We start from the raw sequence: 19,916 nt of genomic DNA, 5'->3' as shown, positions 1-19,916 counted from the left end.
TTTGTTTATATTTTATATTTTATTTTTTATTTTTTAATAGTCTATATGTAAAATATAAGTTGTATAGTAAAAATTGTTAAAATTTTTTAATTTAACTTATTTATCAAAAAAATAAAAATTTTTACGTGACATTTTTATATTATAATTAATCTTTGATTACCTAGCATTCCTCAACAAAATATATGCATTTCTAAAACCATCAATGATTCAAGCAAACAAACAAACAAGTAGATAAAGTGGAGGGGCTTGAACAACTAATTTCTACTAAGAGAGGACAACGATTAGTGTGATATATTTGATTTATAATTAATCTCAAAAATGAAATTAGAATGCCACATTTCAATGATCTGTAAGTAGTTGAATAAGAGAATAAGAGATGTTCAAATGGTAATTTTAAGTACCATTTTAAATTAGAAAATTGCTATTTTAATTAAATAAAAATATCAGTTTCGAGGATTTTTTTAAATAAATAAAAAATATTTTATTTACTAAAAATCTGTATCATTGGGGCTCTTCAGCGTTTTTTTTTTTTTAAATCCAAACGACACCGTTTTCATAACCTGGGGGAGAGAACCGGTACTTTCAAAAACCGGGTCGGTTTACTCGGTTCGCCGGTTAATTATCAGTTCGATCGGTTTTCTACCGATTTTTTGCAGAACAATTTTGTAGGTGGATCGGACTGGTTAGGTGACCAGTTTTCAGTTAATCCGATTGGACCGACCGATCCGATTCGATTTTCAGAACATTGGATGTTCTCTATCTCAGTTTTTTTTTTTCGTTTCTTCCTAAGAATTTGCTACAGTGTCAAATGTTTTAGGAGTCTGTTTTGGTAGTATGTCCAATTATGTCACGAAATGTTAAACACTTAACAATAATGAAATTATTTGAACTATAAATTAGTCATTTTTGTGACTAACTTTTAATTTTGAATTCTTATTGATAGATAATTAGAAAGTAAATATGTATCTAGCTTTAGGAGTTCTTTGATCAACACTGGACTTTACTTTGTATTACAATTTACATGTTAGAATTTAAGTAGCCTTTGTTCTATATTAAATATTTGGAATAAATGATCATTTGTATCCATGAGAGATGAAAACGCTGACATTTGTACCCATGAAAGCTCAAAACTAATCTTGTACCCATGATAGATGTTGTTCGTGTGACAAAAGTGCCCTGACTTGGATCTGAGCTTGGTTCGTGGGTTTCCGAACCTACGTGGCACTCCCACCCCCTCCCCAAAAGCTCCCAGCAGCATCAGACAAGCCAAAATTTTTAAACAGTAGCATGAATCAAAACAACAAAATTTTCAAACAGCAGCATGAATCAAAAGGGAAGATGATGGCTGAATTGGCCGGGGCAGAAGCGGCGGCCTGGTAGTGGCCCTGCTTCAATTGCAGCAGCGGAGAGTGAACGCAGCCATGAAACAGGAAAAAACGGAGGGGATGAAAGACACAGGGGCTGCACCCTGTTCTGGTCGTTCCATGGAAGAACGGAAAACGGAGCTGGAATCGCGACGGTGCTAGGCTGGTTCGCGATGGTGAGACGGGATGACAGAGAAGGAAGAAGAAAGGGAGAAAGGGGCTCATCGTCGGTGTCGCTGTGGCTCGTCGACGGCACGGCGGTTCGGCCAGTGAGAGAGAGGGAGGAAAAGGTGGCTGGTTCGTTGGTGTGGCTGAGGAAGACAGAGAACACGCAAAGGGGAGAAAAGGGAAGAGGGTTGCGGTGGCTCGTAGAGGCCGACGGTGATGGTTGGTGGAGCTAGGGTTCGGACAGGGGAATGGTGACGGGTTGGAACGCCGTAAGGACGCTGCGGAGAAGGTTGGGTGTCGCGGCTGTTTGGTGGCAGACGAGAGGAGACCTAGGAATGGAGAAGGTGGCTGCTCCCGCTCTGGGCTTTGGTGGAGAGGAGGAGCTGACGCTGTGGTTTCTGGGCTCAGCGGAAGTGAGAAGAAGAGAAAGAGGCGCGGCGGTGTGGGTTGTCGCCGGCGGTTGTGGTGAAGGGAGGTGGCTGTGGCGGTGCTGAGGTGATGGTGATGGAGGTTATGGTGGCTGGGAAGAGACAGTAATGAATGAGGATGATGGTGAAGAAGATGAAGATGATGATGGTGAATGGTTGGCCGGAGGTTGTGGTGAAGGGAGGTGGCTAGGTTGTGGTGAAGGGAGGTGGCTGTGGCGGTGCTGAGGTGATGGTGATGGAGGTTATGGTGGCTGGGAAGAGACAGTAATGGATGGGGATGATGGTGAAGAAGATGAAGATGATGATGGTGAATGGTTGGCCGGAGGTTGTGGTGAAGGGAGGTGGCTATGGCAGTGCTGAGGTGATGGTGATGGAGGTTATGGTGGCTGGGAAGAGACAGTGATGGATGGGGATGATGGTGAAGAAGATGAAGATGATGATGGTGAATGATTGGCTCAGATATGGCTTTTGGGGCGCCGGGAGGATGGGATGGGAGTGCCACGTAGGTTCGGAAACCCACGAACCAAACTCAGATCCAAGTCAGGGCACTTTTGTCAGACGGACAGCATCTATCATGGATACAAGATTAGTTTCGAGCTTTCATGGGTACAAATGTCAGCGTTTTCATCTCTCATGGGTACAAATGGTCATTTATTCTAAATATTTGGGTTAAGTACGATTTTGGTCTGTAAGGTATAGACCGAAAAAATTTTCATCCCCAACATTTTTTTGCATACAAATTCGTCTCTAAGGTGAATGAATTGGAGTTTTAGTTGTTCCATCAAGCATTAAAATATTGTGTCTTCTTAACAGTGGTTGTGAATGAATTCACTGGAAATGGTTCACAGATCACAGTCCACTTTTATCTGTCAAAACAAAATTGTTAAGCTTCTCAAAATGAGCATGATATCAAAAAAATATATATGGAAGGAGAATATCTTTACAATGAATTCTAGCATAGGAGGGTCACACACCAGACACCAGTAGAGTATAAACTATAAAGTAACATAGTTTCATTAATTCTGAAACTTTCATTTCTTCACAAGAACATAAAGAACAACTCGGTTGCTGCGATAATCAGGATGCCACAGATTTTGATCGATGCGACCAATTCTGAATTTGTTCATTGCAGCTTCTAGGAAGTACTCAAGAATGGCATCTGAAACCAGAAAAGAAAAAAAGATCTGAGAACTCATAATACTTGTGAGGATTAGGATCCAAAAATGAAGTTAAAAGGAACAAATCCTTCACCATTTCGAAGTTCGCCAGCCAAGAAGATAGTTGTATTAGGCCCGCAGAGCTGTCCTAGCGTCTCTAGCAGATCCTCAACGGCCCCCTCACTGTAAACAACATCAGATCCAAGCACTGAAAAGAAGACATCAAATAAGTATTGAGTTGATAATCGATTGGTATATTAACTCAAAATCTTGAAACATCTTATGGCACTCTTTATCTTTATATTCTCCAGTGCTCTAATATACCAAAATGGATCTTTCTTAATCATGTCAAAAGCCATAAACCCCTAGCGTTAGGCAAAATTATATATTATGAATTTGGTAACATCTATATTCATAAGACCATGGAGGCATAAGTTGTAAAGAAATTATTACATGATAATAATACCACAAAACAGTTATATTTGCAAATAAATATGTGAGTACTGAGTAGTGATCGATGACAGTATTTTTACCAACAAAAACTTTTAAGTAATGCATGAGACACAGAACACAGATGTTGAACAATAAGGGATACTATAAGAAGGAGAAATGATGGAGATCATGCGGCAACATAAAATGACTGCTATATCCCTACAAGTTTTCTAGTGCCAATAGTTGAATCTTTATTACCATAATCAGGCATGGGCTTAACGAGTTCTGGGTCAGCATCATCTCCCCATATGAGTTCGGTTGCTGTCACAGATCCGCGTAGACAAAATTGTTTCATGTTGGCTTCAATGTTCTTTCTAAGTAGCCTCAGCCTATCGGGCAGATCAGTAAGAATGACTTCACCACCCAAAAGAGCTGCAATGCAACTAAGGAATACAAAATAAGAACAGTTCATTATTATAAACTGAGTAAGAACAATCCGAAAAATCGATACTTCACTGGTTTCTAGACAAGAGTCAACACAAGAGATCATAGTTCTACTTTTGTAGTTCATAAATCTTCGTCAAACAGGTTACAAGCTAATTTAAAAGAAAATAAATGACAAACTATAGCAATTCGGCACCAACAAATTGATAGTAAGAACGTAATTACCCGACCAACCCACAACCAGATCCCAATTCAACAATCTTCTTGCCCTGAAGAACAAGCATCCCAGAATCAACAGAATGCTCTAGAAACTTCCCCAATACAATTCCACTGTCCCACATCACTGATCCAGTTACTCCAGGCGTGCCCTTAAAATCAAAAGTTTAAATAGGTATAACTGTGAGCTTAATTCAACAATAAACAATTCATGGTACATCAATTTCACTAACTAAATAAATTTTAATCAGTAGCTTGAAAAGATAAAAGCTGTTTAAGGAGGCTCCAAGTTTATACACACTGAATCCCAAACCATGAAATATGAAGCAATCCACAAATTAAACTCATGCTATTTAATCTTTTTTCCTGATCAATCTAAAAACTGATATTCCAACCTGGTACACAGTAACATAATAACATCTCAATATTGATTGGCTACTAAATCAAACTATCTGTAAATCACATCATAATCATAGCATAGAAACGTGGATTATGCATGAAGACAGAAGCATAGCTTACAACTAAATTATCAATGAATGAACATCACAATCCACAATAAATTATCATCATCACAAGCTTCAAACTTTAACCGCCAATTATCCCTAACAGAGCATCATACCAAAAGGGTCATCAAATTTGAGCCAAAAATACAAAAGGGTCATCAAGTTAAAACTCATAACCACATAAAAATCAAAGATTTTTCACCAAACAAAATAAATTACAGGGAAGAACACCGAGAGAGAGATGATTAGGGGTACCAATGAAGAAGGAGACTGAAGAATGGAGAGAGAGTGTCCACAAGAGTCGATGGAGAGTTTCAATGAAGACTGAGAAACAAAGGAGTTGGGTTTGGAAAGGGTTGGTTGTTGGATTCCCCATAAAAGCATGATCTCTTCTGCAGCTGATTCCTCTCCATCAACCACCAACCTCACTTCGCCACCATAGGAACCCAACTTCGCCATTGTTGCATCCTCTCTTTCTTCTTCTTCTTCTTCTTCTTTTACTTCTGCTGCTTCATTGCTGGCCATTGTAATTTGTTTGCGCTTTGCACGCATTGCATTTGTTTCCACTTTGCAGTTTCCACTTTCCAGTGTTCCACTTTTCTCCTTTTTTTTTTTGTTTTAGTTTTGGGTCATTGAGAAAAGGCCTTTTTTAATTATTATAAAAAATAAAACCCAGTTAGATGTACAAAAAGAATTAAAAAAGCCTATTGGATCCAAGGAGAAGGAACAATATGGCAAATTGACACATTTCTAGAGTCTAGACCAGAGTTCTGAACGCCAATGAGCCATAATTCACATGGCATTTCTTTCTCTCCCCCACCTCAAAGGTTTTAAGTTCAAATTCTACCAATTACAACCGAGTAAAAAAAAAATCACTAAAAAAAAACCAAGGTTCTGAGTCAAAATAATAATTGTATAATATCCAAAAAGAAAAATAATATATATAGGATAAGGATGTATTTTTCAGAGGATCTGTGTCCCAAAAAACAAAAAAAGAAAAAGATAAGGATGTATTTTTGAAAAATAAAAATTAATGCATCTATCCAAACTATTGCCGGAATGAAAAACTATGTATAGAAATGTATTTTGATCATTCTTTTTTTTTTCGGATTTAATAGACACGTGTTATAGTTGTCAATTAAATTTTTTTTATAAAAATATATAAAGTTTAATTTTAAATATATTTATTATAGGTTTATTAAAATATCTATAATTATTTTTTAAAAAAATTAATCTATTTAAAATATAAATTCTCTAATATTTATTTGTCACTCTATTCCTAAATAAATAAATCCAAGCATGATAATGATTAATGATACACGCTAAAAAGAAGTGATGGGCACTTTGAACAGTTATTGTGGGGAAGGAAAAAATGTGTCCCAACAATCAGTTTAATCTTGGTCAACTCACACTAGTGAATACAAGTATGGTGTGGAGAGTGTGGACAAAAGTTTGATCTATCAGCTTTGTTGTTTCTTTTTTGTTCCAAGTTTGCAGCTGTATTTCACAAGTATGGTGTGCTCACTGCCCACTGCGTTCTTCACTCATCAATGATGTTGCGTTCATCAACAAGAGCTTCTCTGCGCTTCTTTTGGCAGCAATCTCAATCTCAACTTGGTACTCTTTCTCATCCCAAACCCTTTCTTGATGCCACTGATATTGATGCCATCAAGGAGAGGACCCATCTCGTAAATTCTATTAGGAATCTCCAGAACCTTGATTCTGCTCTCCATCTGTTTGACAAAATGCTTTCCATGAACCCCTTGCCATGCGTGAATGACTTTAACTTTTTGTTTAGCTCTATTGTTAAGATGAAGCATTACACAGCTGCCATTTCGTTAATCAAACACTTGTTCTCCTTAGGACTCAAACCTAATATCTATACACTCAGTATTGTTGTCAATTGCCTGTGCCGTTTGAATCACACTCCCTTTGCCTTCTCTGTGGTGGGGATGATGTTCAAAATCGGCTTGGAGCCCAATGTGGTCACATTTAACACAATTGTTAATGGTCTTTGTATTGAAGGAAATGTGGATTATGCTATTTGGTTTGTTGACCACATGGATTACATGGGATATCAACCCGACGCCCACACTTTTGGAGCAATTATAAATAGATTGTGCAAGATGGGCAACACCCCTGCTGCCATTGCCATTTTAAGGAAGACGGAAACAAGAAACTGCAAAGCAAGTGTTGATGTTGGGTGTTATAACGCAATTCTGGATAGTCTTTGCAAGGATGGGCTGGTATCCAATGCTTTGAGTCTATTCTCAGATATGACAATGAAAGGTATACAACCCTGTACTATCACTTACAATCGCTTGATTCAAGGACTGTGTACTTTCAGCAGATGGCAAGAGGCTGCGTCTTTACTCAGCGAGAGGAAACAAAAGGGAATTATGCCCGATACACATACTTTTAATATCTTAATGGATTCTCTTTGTAAACAGGGAAAGATTTCGAGTGCTAGAGCCATACTTGGTCAAATGGTTCGAATGGGAAAGGAGCCTAATGTTGTCACCTATCACTCAATGATTGCTGCTTATTGTTCCGAAAATCAAATGGAGGAGGCCATGAAAGTATTTGATTTGATGGTTCACAAGGGATGCGTACCAAACGTCTACACTTATACTTCATTAATCCATGGGTGGTGCAAGATCAAAAGGATTAATAAGGCTATTTATCTCTTGGATGAAATGATCAATAAAGGTTTAAATCTGAATGTTGTGACTTGGAATACTCTTATCCAAGGATTTTGCAAAGTGGGTAAACCGTTAGCTGCTAAAGAATTGTTTTTTACAATGCACAAATTTGGTCAATATCCTGATCTATGCAGCTGTGCCATTATATTGGATGGCCTATTCAAATGTCATTTGTCTTTTGATGCAATATCATTATTTAGAGAAATGGAGAAGAATAATTTGGATCTTAATATTGAAACTTACAATGTGGTGCTTCGTGGGATGTGCCATGCCGGAAAACTTAATGATGCACTAGAACTCTTCTCTTGTCTGCCAGCAAAAGGCTTGAAACCTGATGTATATACTTATACAATAATGATCCAAGGTCTATGTAGTGAAGGACTTCTGATTGATGCTGAAGAGTTGCTGATGAATATGGAAGAGGATGGCTGCCTGCCCAATTCCTGCACATATAATGTCTTCATCCAAGGATTACTACGACGAAATACTGTTCTGAAGTCAATAAAATATTTTCAGATTATGAAAGACAAAGGTTTTGCAGCAGATGCTACAACCGTGGAATTGCTTGTAGATTACCTCTCTACGCACAAAGGAGAGAATGCTTTTCAAGAATTTGTGCAGAAAATTGTTTGAATATATCAATATGACCTCTCAGTTCTTTATTTGAATTGAGGTTTCGATGTTTGTGTAGAAACTGATACTTCCATGCTGCTTTTTGTTTTCAAATTGGACCCAGCAGAGCAAGAATCTCCTTCTTGAGAAGGTTATGCAATGTATTATTCCAGTCATCTACTAAAAAATTAAGAGTATAATATATCAACTATGGCAAAAAAGAAAAGTCATTGAAAGTAAAAAAGATCATTCAACAGTGTGTCCTGATTGCCCTTTACCAAATGTTTACAAAATTTTATGGCAAGAAACAAAATTACCACATTAAAGTTTAAAGATTCATTCAAAATTGTATTTTCCATCTTATTGTACACTTAAATAGTATCACTTCGTCTTGTTCTCTTTCAGCCTTAATACTAATGCTTCATACATGAAGCTTATCATGCCATCTTCGTTACGCAATATAATAACACAATGTTCTAAACGAAATAAAACTTTCTATAATAAAACTAAATAACTTGGAATGAACAAAGTGATTTTCCATCAAAAGTATCATTTGTCATTGTCGTCTTCATATTCAAAACTAGCACATGCCAAGCCCAGAAATCCGCCACCAGCAGTGTTATCATTGTTAGGCTTTTCTTTCGCTTCTATGCTGCTTTTTGTTTTCAAATTGGACACAGCAGAGCAAGAATCTCCTTCTTGAGAAGGTTATGCATATTATTCTTAAACTTTATTCATGTGGATTTTTATGAATATTTGTATATAATATTTTTTTGGTGACATATTTGTACATAATATAGTATTATTAATATATTTTTAAAATTAGATTAAATAATTCTATTAGAAAATGTTATATTAAATAATTTAAAATTACTTTATATTTTAAGACAAAAGAGTAGGTATTTGCGGTGCGATTTGGATCAAAAACTCATTAACACTAATTTTATTTGCGGTACAATTTGAAATGGATCGGATATTTTTACCCATCCAATTACAAGTGGTTTCGATTGGATTGGATATATTGGATATTTCGTTCAATCTGGTCATAAATCATAATTAACTAAGCAGGGCAAATTCTTTATCCCGCATGGCTACCCTACTATATATTATTCCCTAATTTTCTCTACTGTTAATGTATTCTAAATTTACAACTACTATTCACATTTAAGTATTCAAATTTTAAGTGAAACATGCTGTCACCTCTTCAAGGCCCATCTCCGATCAATATCAGTGTAAACAAACTCCTGACAACGTACAATTCCACTGGCTCCACCAAAGCACAACCATCTCTCACTACCCTTGTTCATGTTCCATCTCACCCTATGCAAAGCTACCATTTTGGAAGGAAAGACTTCTGGTATATTACCAAAATCTGCCTTCTCAGTATCATCCCCGAGATTACTTGCCGACGCATCATCTTTGCTAACAAGAGAATTACTTTCTGCTGGTTTTTTCTTGTCACTACCAGTCAGTTTTCGTCTTTTAGGCTGCTTCACAGAAGACAATGCTTCCTCAGATTCCGATGCCATACCCAAATCGTCATCACCACAGAGCGCTACCACAACAAATTGAAGAATTGGTAAATATTCTTGAGAAATTATTGCAGAAAATCAGATAAGTATAGCATCAAATTTACAAAGGCAAACCAAAAATTTGAGAATCAAGCCTTCGCCATCTCACCGGTTGCACGTTTTCTCAGCAAGTCTCGAAAAGATTGAGCATGCCGAACCCTTTCAATGGACCTCTTTAATGGAAAGGGACCAGTTGAAACTGAACTATTGATCACAAGAGTTGAGTCCTCCTCAGTTACTGACCCACAGAGGAAGAATGGAACACTATGGTGTGAATCACCTATTTCTACTGCTTTAGTCGTAAGCTGACATTAAAAAACATAGGTAAGAAATGGGCAGAAGGGCAAAGAAAATCAATTTGTATAAAGCATTAGTCAAGAACTGCTACAAATTTGAGGAATACCATCATGTTTGAGGAATATCCAACAAAATGTTACTCACCTGAAAACGGAAGACAGTACCATCTGCACCACAGTATGCAACCATGCCTGGCACAACATGATAATTAGAGACAACACATTATTTAAGTAGTTCATCATGATATTTAGATAACTTAGAGAGTCACAAATTACCATTAACTGATAGCTTGTTTGCAAAGAATATAACCACTAAAAAGGTACCTGTGTTACGTGACACTTGAACATTCCATATGGCAGAAGATGAGAGTGAATAAGTGTGCAACCAGGGTTGTCTTTTCCCATTGTACGTTTTTCCATTTACAGGGAATTCATTTGCAACCTTCACCAAGCTAATGGTTTTCATTGTCCCATCTTCAAAGGACATAATGATGCAACTATAAAACATAAACAAAACAACTCTAGGTTAATCATCATGATGAGGTCATACAGCAATTCTGTCCTGTCGAAATTATGCATTACCTTGGCTTTGGCAACCAATCCAGACTATATATGTTTCTTGGCACAGGTTGCATACTCCTCAAAGGACGAAATGGATTACTACAAACACATTTTTACTAATAAATCAGAACACTGAACTAGGTTTTTACACAAATCTAGCTAAAGACCGTTTGTAGCGAGATATGCGCCTTGACATAATGAGATGTCAATATTCATCCTTTCTACCCAAGGAGAGAACTAATTACTCATGCACACGCAGATACAAAAAGAAATCGCAATTAATGTGCCATTTGAAGAGTGTTCACCAGTTTGCCAATCTTAGATAAGTTTTACAACGTATAATATAATTGCCCCAATATTTGGAAACAATATCCTCTATACAGAAAATTATATTCTAAGATGAAGGTGATATAAACGATTAAAAGACAGAAATTTAGAATAAACCTAAAATTAAATAAAATCTGGTCAAGGAATCAAGAAAGGAAAATTTTCATGAGAAAAGGTATTGTGCTTCTAGTGCATTGAATGCGTCAAAAGTTACAAAGTAGACAAAAAAAAAAAAACAAAAAGGAAAAGAAAAAGCACTAACCGCAGGTCCCAAAACTTAAGGCCTTCATGTCCAGCAGTAACTATTATATTGAAACTCTCAGGATCACTAAAATAAAACAACAAAAAACAAGATACAATAAAATTGCTTATCCTGATCAACATTACACAGGTAAACAATGAATAAGGCAGACTTACAAACCATACTATTAGACTTTCATCAAGAAGAAAAGGGGACAGTTACATGAATGAAATCAGTTGTCTGAGCACAGTAAATGAAAAAGGAAAATTCCACAACAATTTCAAAAGCCCACGAACACAATAAGTTTCATAAACTATGTAAATAACTAGATTATATTAGGTTGAAGCTGGAAATCAATTAGAATCTTGTCAGTTTAACAAAATGGGAAAATACAGAGGTGAAAATAAAAATATAGAACAAATATTCAATTATAGTCTTTTAATTCTTCCAAATCCTATAAAGACACAACATAGCAACAGAAAAATGTTAAATGCAATTAAATAACATGTCTTTATTGAATTGGTTTCAATCATTACTAACCCTTCAAACGGTGCCCAGGCGATGGCTCTAATAGGAGCTGCATCTCCCCTGAAACAAAGCACAGGCTTTGTATCTGCATATAAAAAATTGGGTCAGTGGAATAATTATTGTCTAGTGAATCTGATGACTTTGTTTTTCAACACAGGTACCTTCCCTAAGAACGAAATATGTAAACATGAGTATGGCAACAAAAACATTACCATCACATTTAGATGAAGTCTTTATAGAGAATTTCCACAAAGCAACCTAAATATAAAGCAAAATACATTAGCAGATATACTTTATAAAGAGTATTGGGATGACAAGATACTTATGTTTGAACTGAACAATGATGGTGAGAAACAAATTTAACAATAAATACAAAATTACAAAAATATATAATAAATAAGGGTAATATTATCAAAATGAATTCTCTTTATCCCTCCCAATAAAACATCATGAATGAATTTTTTTCTTAATCTTACAAACCTACTATGAAAAAATAAAACAAAATAAAATAAAATAATGAAGAAGCGAAGAACGGAAAATAGAAGAATAGTTAACAAAAATTATACCATTCCATCATGGCAGCCCACAAGTAAATAGTCATGAGGGGGCATGACAGACCACTCCACTGTCAACGGAATGCTGTGATATCAAACAATGGATGAAATTAAATCAGTGACTAGGCTAAAAGGAAACTTATAATTACCGGCATCAAGCAAGTTCAACTACCTTAGGCAGCACGGCATGAATGTTTTAAATTGAAGCACTTTTTTAAAATGTGCTCACTTCCAATTTACTTATCCAATAATCAGCCAAGTTAAAATTAAATATGTTAATTTATTTTGCCCCTCAGTGATTGAATTCGTACAATTTTTCCCCTAAAAGGAACAAGTTAAGTAACACCATAAAAAGAGAAAGAAGAAGGAAGCATGCCTTTGTTTTCCACCATGCTTCAACATTGAGCATTTAAATACAGGTGCCAATTTTATAAAACGAGGATCAGTGCCCTCCCTATGCTTATAAATCTCCCTCAACACACGAGGAAGAGGAACCTCCCACCTGCAATTGAAACTTGACATGTTGATAAGGCAACAATAACAAGGAGCATCCCATAAAAGAGTTGTGAAAATATCTGATACAAAGAGATTTAATGTCAAAAGGAAATAGCATAACATATGAGAAGAGATGAATAACCATATAGAATAGAGTTGAACAACTCCAAACATAAATTACACCCCGATTTTGATATTTCTAATCTAAATTAAATTTCAGGATAGGGGGCTGTGCTATTCTACAAATTGCATCTGAATTATGAAAAATATCCAAATTTTCAACTACCTGTAAAATTTTTAAACAAGAACAATGATATCAATAGGAGATGAGGCATCAGATATCTTACACTTCTAGAGATCCATTGCCCAACAAGACAGCAAGATAGCCCATTCGGTGTTTGCTTACTGGGTCATACATGTTGCGCGGTTGCCATTTCACATCCCATGCCACCTTTCCATTATGAGCTAGGCAAGACACAAGTTTTGGCATAGTCACATTCCCTGAAATAGAATTAGGGGCGACTACATTACCCATTGCAGAGCTGCCATGAGGTTGACTTGAGTCATTCTCAACCTGTGTCAATAGTGCCGCATCTTCGTTGCATCCCACATCCCTATGGTTAGCTTTCAACCTACTACTTTTAACATGAGTTTCCAAGACAGTATTGCATGCAGAAGCAGCTTTCTTGGTTTGTTTCTGCTTTGCAACTGAACACTGTTGCAAGGCTGATTCATTGCGATTTCCATCAGCTGCACCTGAAAAATTTATTTCAGCTGAATCTTCTGGAACCTGAACTGCAAGAGCTTGCACAGCTTGATTCTCAGAATTTGAAGAACATACAGTAGCTTCTTTTGAACTCTTTTTAGGCCTTCCTCTAGGCCTCTTTATTTGTGCTGATTTTTCACTTGAGGCCTCAATTATTTTATGTCCTCTTCTACTCATGTCAATGATAGGTAATATTTCTTCATTGTTCCAACAAACCCCATCCGAAGCAGGAAGCTCAGAAGAACTTTCTGGAAACTGAACATCTAGGGCTGGTATGTACTGGGGGGTTTCACTATTTGTGTTATCAATTACTTTTCCTTTGGGATTCTTTCTAGGTCTTCCTCTAGGCCTCGTCACCTTTGTTGACTTGTCTTTTTTAGGTCTTTTTTTCCCCTTATTTGTTAAATAACATTTTTCTTCATCCTGCTCGCGGATATTTAGAAGACACCATATTTGTATAACACCTCTACCAGTCAGTGGGGCACCCATCTTGTGGTAAGAAGAACCAGGTGGATGAGTAGCAACAGCAACAAACTAATACAGAATAAAAAATTGTCACCCAATATACAATATGTCAAGGTTATAAAAAAGTACAAAAATTATATCCTAAATTCCTAATAACTTCTTAGAAGAGCAAAGCTCATGCAAGTGCCGACTAACATCCAAGAAAGTAGTAACATAATAATTCCAAATACTTATCTGTATCAAGTATAACAATATAACATATGATAGTGCAATGCATTAAAAAGCTTTGTCAATTGCACTGCTATGATGGAAGACATGTTACTCCTTTCATCCATCTATTTCATAAATCTAGTTGACGGAAAACACATGGTTAGTATCGCAATAAATACAATACAAATCGCTGGAATTATCAAAATCACGCCTGAATCGCTTGATTCACATCTGAATCACTTGAATAGCAATTAATATTGCAATTTGCAAACTGATGATTCAGGAACTGGCTGGGTTCCGGGAGTTTTAGGTCAGGTCAAACGCGTCCCAGTTTGCAAAAAATTATTTTTTTCGCTCCTTTTTTTTTTCAATCAAAGCCACAATTGCAGCCGACTCTTTACCTCTTCAGTTCCAATTTTATATAAGTGTTTAAAATCGAGGGAAAAAACAACTGTAAATTTCTTCCTTGCGGCGTTCTGCAACTGCAAGCACACAGGCATCATTCTTCTGCAAGTGAAGCACCATTCACTCGGCCTCAGATGCGTTATTATTTGTTTTATTGAATCTTTGACTTCTTTTCTTTATATTATTTAATATCTAATGACTTGTGGAATTGTTTCTTGTCATTATTTTATTGTTGGAGGGCAATATGTTATGTTTGATATTGTTTTGCCTTATGCCTAGTACTTCGCTTGCTGTGTATTGATCATTTTGAAAATTGAATTGCAAAACTTATCCATAGTTTAATTACTTTCTGGTCATTTTTATTTCTGGATATTATTATGAGACATGAATTATATGGTTATTTAAAGGTTTAATTTTATTTATTATTGTTGTTTATATCTTATGATACACAATAGAATACGATATGATATACGATACAGAAAATTGATGTTTTGATACACGATACGTATCCCTATTTAATAATCTGGGATGGGAAACCTCTCCCATCCCATGAGACTTCAAATAGACAATGAACCTTGACATGTTAGATGTCAAAACCAACAAATAGACAGAGTACACCATTTAGCTCATGTTCAAACTTCAAAAACTTCCCCATACAATAGTAAGCCAATAAAAAGTAGCTAAATAGATGGCTTGAAAGGCGGGAGAGAGAAACCAAGTACCTCACATTTAGCTGAACAATCAGGCCTTTCATCTATCCAAGGACACCAATCTAACGCCCATACAGGGCCTCCAACACACATCACAAAGTCTCTGCATCTACAGCATTTGAAGTGTTTGGCCAAGTTAAATGATGAGTAGCAATGGAATACAATAATTTGTCAGGAACTTCAAAGTGGGCAGTAATGCCCATACTGATGTCAATGGACCAAAAGACCACAGATAGGCAACATACTAGTGATACCTGGATTCCTGCAATTTGGTATCCACGGGATGCTCTTTGCTTTGCACATCACACTAAGAACGATACACAAAAAGATAATGAATTGTTTGCAACACAACACCTGTAACATTGTTACTAATCAAGAAGAATTTTGATAAGATGAGCTCTGAAGAGGAAACAAATAAAAGGATACAAACAGCTTATACCTGGGGAACAGTGGCTGATGAGAACTGAGGCAATGTTATGGCTCCAGCATCTTTTTCCTCAGAGCTCTGACATCTCTCAGTTATGTAACCAAACCTAATGCTTTTTGGTGGATACCTAAAATCTCTCCATTCTCTACACATTTGAAAAACAAACAAGCTAAGAACTACTTATTTTCATTCAAATTAACACATCCAAACAAACTCTGACTATCAAGCTGTTTTCAGCATCTACATCACTATTTTCTATTCTCGGGATATCTCTATCTAAAGTAAGTTCAAAACAATTTACATGCATTTCAAAAGAAATCTTGTATTGCCATTTGTTTCAACTTCTTTTTGACTGAAAATAGTGATCACTTTTACCAAAACAAATAAAAATTTTTTAGAAAATATTTATCTTAACCACTTAACTTCAACTCTTGTTATTTCAAAAATTTAAAAGTTTCTGAAACATTCTTTAAAGCAAAAGATGAAATAATTAACTTCTCTTAAACTGAAAAGTGATTCCTTTAGTAGTTAAAAATCACTTTGTCCAAAACAAATTTAAATAATAAAAAATAAATATAGAAGCTAAAACAAGTGCACCTAAATATTCTACAAGCACATACAAAATTATTGTTTCCTTATAAAATGTACCCTATTATGATTATAAATATTGAGATTATGTGTACATGTTTATAGCTAGAGTTGTAGCTGAAACATCACCAAATAACTACCTCTAATGGCTCAAGTAACTAACTCTAACAAGCACTAAGATAGGTGACTCAGCTACAAATGAGAACTCAGCTATTCACTAAGACGCTCTTAACATTATCAATGGGTATAACTTCAATCTAGAAGCAACTCAAAACAGTTTCTATCTGATTCATATGCAATTAAAATAAACATACCTCTAATAATATTATAATAATTATAAAGTTTAAACATATTACAACAAATTCTATTTATTTTTCAAAAATTGAAATTAAGTACCTTAAAAATGTGAGGGAGGAAGAGAATCTCTGAACCTCACTGTGATGAAAATCAGTATTCTGATCTTCCCCGCATAGTGCTGCAATGTCATCAATGTATCTGAAGAAATTCTCAGCAGAATAGTCAAACGAAGAAACCCTAATCCCGCTACTAGTAGTAGCATTATTACTAGCGCCAACATCGTTACCACTGCCATTGTCAATGCCTACAGCTGTAGCAGTAGCACCAGCATCAGCACCATTGTTTGCCGGTGCAGAATCTTCTGGAACATTTCCATCCTTCTTTGGTTTTGTTTTCATGTTCTTCTTAGTGTTCTTCTTTCCTTTGAGGCCAAAAAGTTCAGCGATGCAAAGCTCTTCTGCTTCCATTCCCTCAAATTTTAGAGAGACTTGAACTCTAAACGTGTTCCCCTGTTGTTGTTAACATAGTTACTAGGTAACCCAGTCATTATTAAATAAATATACAAAAGTATAAAAACACCAAAGGCCAACATCTACTAAAATAACACCAAAAAGCCAACATCTACTAAAATATAAAGGTATGTAAATAAGGTAGGGAACAGGAGTTCAAGGAGCCATCTCAAGCAGGGAAGGGCGGGAACACCAAAACAGAAGGAATACTGTAGCAAAATAAGTAATATATAGCACACACCAAAAAAAATGAAAAATTAGCTAAGGCCAAGCCATGTGAAGGATAACAAAATAAACAGTAGTAATTGAAGAATTGGACATTAGCCCAGAGCACCAGCAAGTTATTGAAGACATGTACTCTATTTGCAATGGTATACCCCTTGATTGGAGCAATCTATCCTTGTACAACTTTTGTGAGATAGGACAAGAGAAACCAATCTGAAAATTAGCAAGTTGGATCCCACCCAGCAACAGTTATATATGAGCAATCTGCCAAATCTGCTCTGAAAAGAGAAATATAGAGACAGACAGAGTCAAGGGCTGATAAAAAGCATAGGAAGGTTCCAGATTGGATGAAGCATTACATGTTCTCAAGATAAAGAGACAATCAATCAATCAATTCCAGCTCTAAAGCATCACCAACCCTTAATTCTATTTATTAACAACTCATGAATCAAAGAAACTAAAACAAACTGCACCAAAGTCTTAGCAAGACAAAACCAATTCATATATGATCAAGCCGGTTTCTTCACAATATTCATTGTATTTTAACAGCATTGCCAATTTCAAAAATACTTAATTTATCTTATGTAGTCGCCACAAACAATTACTGAATTATCATTGAGACATTTTATCAAGCACATGGTGTGCGTCATTTGTATATGAAGTGTGCATGACACACAAAATGAACTAAACTATCAAAAATCAATTCACTAACAATTCATTGGGACGAGTGGAACAAAAATTGTACCAAGACATAGGCAATTCATATATGAAAATCATAATAAAAGTTCTTTAAAAAAAATGAAAAAGTTGAATGTACCCAAAACCAACACAAGCTTTAATTATTGGCTGCCCATGTTTATTTTATAGGATTTGTCTGCATCTGATTCGCTTTACTCATTTTTTTCCCCTACCAAATCCAAATATATTTCCTTCTAAACTTCCTATTTAATTTAATTTAATTTAATAACAGTAGTAATATCCATACTTGATACTTCAACTACTACTTGATATTTTGACTTTCATTAACACTATATTCTTGATTTCTTTCACATTTAACTTAGACACTAGATTACCATCTATCTATTTATAATATAGAAAAATTATCACGTATGGCACTGTAGACAAGTAGCAACAATGCATCAGTAAACAGCAATTGGTAAACATTACCTGAATCGATGGCTCGGGCTCCTTTATTTACTTGAATCGGTGGCTGGGTGGGAGACTGGGAGAGGAGGTGCTGTGTTGAACTGTTGATCGTGCTGGGTCAGTGGGTGCTGTGTTGAACTGTTGAGACTGGGTAGTGGTGGCGTGGTGCTGGCCTGCTGGTGCTGGGTCAGTGGGTGCTGGCCTGTTGTGCGACGGCTTCGTGTTCGTGGTGCACCGGCGGTGGGGGATCTCTGCTCTGTCCGCGAAGAGGAAGGCTTCGGCGTTGGGACTTGGGAGGAAAGCTTCGAGGTGGTGGGAGGAACGGGGGTGCCGCTGCCGCCGGCCTCGAGGCTCAAGGACGTGGGTGGCTCTGTGGCTGGGTGCGCAGAGGGCGAGATTTGGAGAAGAGAGAGCTAGGTTAGGTTTCGACTGGGGGTTAGGGACGCGCACTCGCGCAGCAGTAGCACTCAAACCGGTTCGGTTCGATTCGGTTGGAATTTTCATGGTCAGAACTGAAAACCAAACTGAACTGCAACAGACAGCAAAACAAGTTTTTTCGGTTTGTTCGGTTTTCGGTTATTTCAGTTCGTCTCGTCAGTTTAGTTCGGTCCAGATCAGTTTTGAACACCCCTAACATGAACTCTGCCGAACTAATCCAAACTTCACCTGAAATAATTAAAACAATAGAGCGACTCAAAGTAGCATCCAAATAGGTTTCAGACACTAAAATCTCAATAAGACTCAATAAATTCATATCTAAAATAATAAGAAAATAAAGAAAAGATTCTCACGCATCATCACCTCACCGTAGCCATTCGCAAAGTGGAGTCTCGATCTTTTCGGACCATTCCCTCAAGCTCTAGGACAAGTAAAATACCTCATAGTAGGAATTGACTATTTTACTAAATGGATTGAGGCGGAACCATTAGCGACCATCACAGCCCAACAAAGTCAAAAATTTCTTTATAAGAACATTGTTATAAGGTTTGGAGTCCCCCACTCCATTACCACAGACAATAAAACTCAATTCACCGACTCAACCTTTAAAAACTTGGTGACTAACCTGAAGATCAAGCACCAATTCTCATCGGTAGAACACTCTCAAGCCAACGGTCAAGCTAAAGCAGCAAATAAAGTAGTATTGGCTGGGTTGAAGCGCTGACTATAAGACGCGAAGGAAGCATGGGCAGACGAGCTTCCTCAAGTTATGTGGGCATATCGGACAACTCCTCATTCAACAACTGGGGAGTCACTTTTCCGACTTGCTTACTTCATAGAAACCATGATTCCTATAGAAATCGCTGAAGAATCTCCAAGAGTTACATTCTATAATGAAGTGGTCAATATCCAAGCACAAAACGAAGAACTCGACCTTCTCTCAGAAGTTCGAGAACAAGCTCGGATCAAAGAAGAATCATTAAAGCAAAGGATGACTTTAAGGTACAACCAGAAGGTAATCAAGAGAAGCTTTGTCCTCAACGACCTTATATTGATCCAAAAAGACATCGGAGTTCAAAAATCGGGAGAGAAAAAGCTGGCAACAAACTGAAAGGGGCCTTACAAGGTCAA

The 19,916-nt window shown here is 36.6% G+C and overlaps 3 protein-coding genes across 10 annotated transcripts; 1 reads left to right on the top strand and 2 right to left on the bottom strand.

The window, feature by feature from the left end:
• On the bottom strand, positions 2,844-5,286 carry LOC107610109 (protein N-lysine methyltransferase METTL21A). Its single transcript, XM_016312183.2, has 5 exons — positions 4,968-5,286; positions 4,219-4,361; positions 3,808-3,992; positions 3,212-3,325; positions 2,844-3,119 (listed from the first exon to the last, which is right to left on the bottom strand). Exons 1-5 carry the CDS (start codon positions 5,262-5,264, stop codon positions 2,992-2,994), a joined length of 867 nt encoding a protein of 288 aa, XP_016167669.1. The 5' UTR covers positions 5,265-5,286; the 3' UTR covers positions 2,844-2,991.
• LOC107610108 (pentatricopeptide repeat-containing protein At3g22470, mitochondrial-like) lies at positions 6,033-8,094 on the top strand. Its single transcript, XM_016312182.2, has 2 exons — positions 6,033-6,329; positions 6,738-8,094. Exons 1-2 carry the CDS (start codon positions 6,263-6,265, stop codon positions 8,045-8,047), a joined length of 1,377 nt encoding a protein of 458 aa, XP_016167668.1. The 5' UTR covers positions 6,033-6,262; the 3' UTR covers positions 8,048-8,094.
• Positions 8,941-18,769, bottom strand: LOC107610106. 8 transcript variants are annotated; one of them, XM_016312179.2, is made up of 17 exons: positions 18,369-18,765; positions 17,354-17,479; positions 16,567-16,976; positions 15,595-15,727; positions 15,410-15,462; positions 15,168-15,264; positions 12,947-13,899; positions 12,481-12,606; positions 12,117-12,189; positions 11,763-11,808; positions 11,563-11,635; positions 11,044-11,109; positions 10,476-10,553; positions 10,218-10,390; positions 10,039-10,085; positions 9,707-9,902; positions 8,941-9,581 (listed from the first exon to the last, which is right to left on the bottom strand). In XM_016312179.2, exons 3-17 carry the CDS (start codon positions 16,932-16,934, stop codon positions 9,223-9,225), a joined length of 2,841 nt encoding a protein of 946 aa, XP_016167665.1. In that variant the 5' UTR covers positions 16,935-16,976; positions 17,354-17,479; positions 18,369-18,765; the 3' UTR covers positions 8,941-9,222. The 8 variants fall into 8 exon arrangements, 7 of the variants coding, with proteins under 7 accessions (XP_016167665.1, XP_016167667.1, XP_016167666.1 ...); XM_016312181.2 differs by having other exon boundaries at positions 17,354-17,474; XM_016312180.2 differs by lacking the exon at positions 18,369-18,765 and adding an exon at positions 18,019-18,042.

The sequence above is a fragment of the Arachis ipaensis genome, chromosome B07 (assembly GCF_000816755.2).
Source record: "Arachis ipaensis cultivar K30076 chromosome B07, Araip1.1, whole genome shotgun sequence".
Lineage (NCBI taxonomy): Eukaryota > Viridiplantae > Streptophyta > Magnoliopsida > Fabales > Fabaceae > Arachis > Arachis ipaensis.
This window is presented reverse-complemented; position numbering and strand designations above follow the sequence as displayed.

What these genes read in the sequence shown, in the direction of transcription:
- LOC107610109 (XM_016312183.2), bottom strand. Translation starts at nt 5,264, where the DNA reads ATGCGTGCAAAGCGCAAACAAATTACAATGGCCAGCAATGAAGCAGCA. An exon ending in TTCAGTCTCCTTCTTCATTG is followed by an intron (nt 4,362 to 4,967) that starts GTACCCCTAATC and finishes TTTGATTTTAAG; the next exon opens with GGCACGCCTGGAGTAACTGG. An exon ending in TAAGCCCATGCCTGATTATG is followed by an intron (nt 3,326 to 3,807) that starts GTAATAAAGATT and finishes TCTTCTTTTCAG; the next exon opens with TGCTTGGATCTGATGTTGTT.
- LOC107610106 (XM_016312179.2), bottom strand. Translation starts at nt 16,934, where the DNA reads ATGGAAGCAGAAGAGCTTTGCATCGCTGAACTTTTTGGCCTCAAAGGA. An exon ending in GATTGGTTGCCAAAGCCAAG is followed by an intron (nt 10,391 to 10,475) that starts GTAATGCATAAT and finishes TATGTTTTATAG; the next exon opens with TTGCATCATTATGTCCTTTG. An exon ending in GTACTGTCTTCCGTTTTCAG is followed by an intron (nt 9,903 to 10,038) that starts GTGAGTAACATT and finishes TTTTAATGTCAG; the next exon opens with CTTACGACTAAAGCAGTAGA.
- LOC107610108 (XM_016312182.2), top strand. Translation starts at nt 6,263, where the DNA reads ATGATGTTGCGTTCATCAACAAGAGCTTCTCTGCGCTTCTTTTGGCAG. An exon ending in GCAATCTCAATCTCAACTTG is followed by an intron (nt 6,330 to 6,737) that starts GTACTCTTTCTC and finishes TTTGTATTGAAG; the next exon opens with GAAATGTGGATTATGCTATT.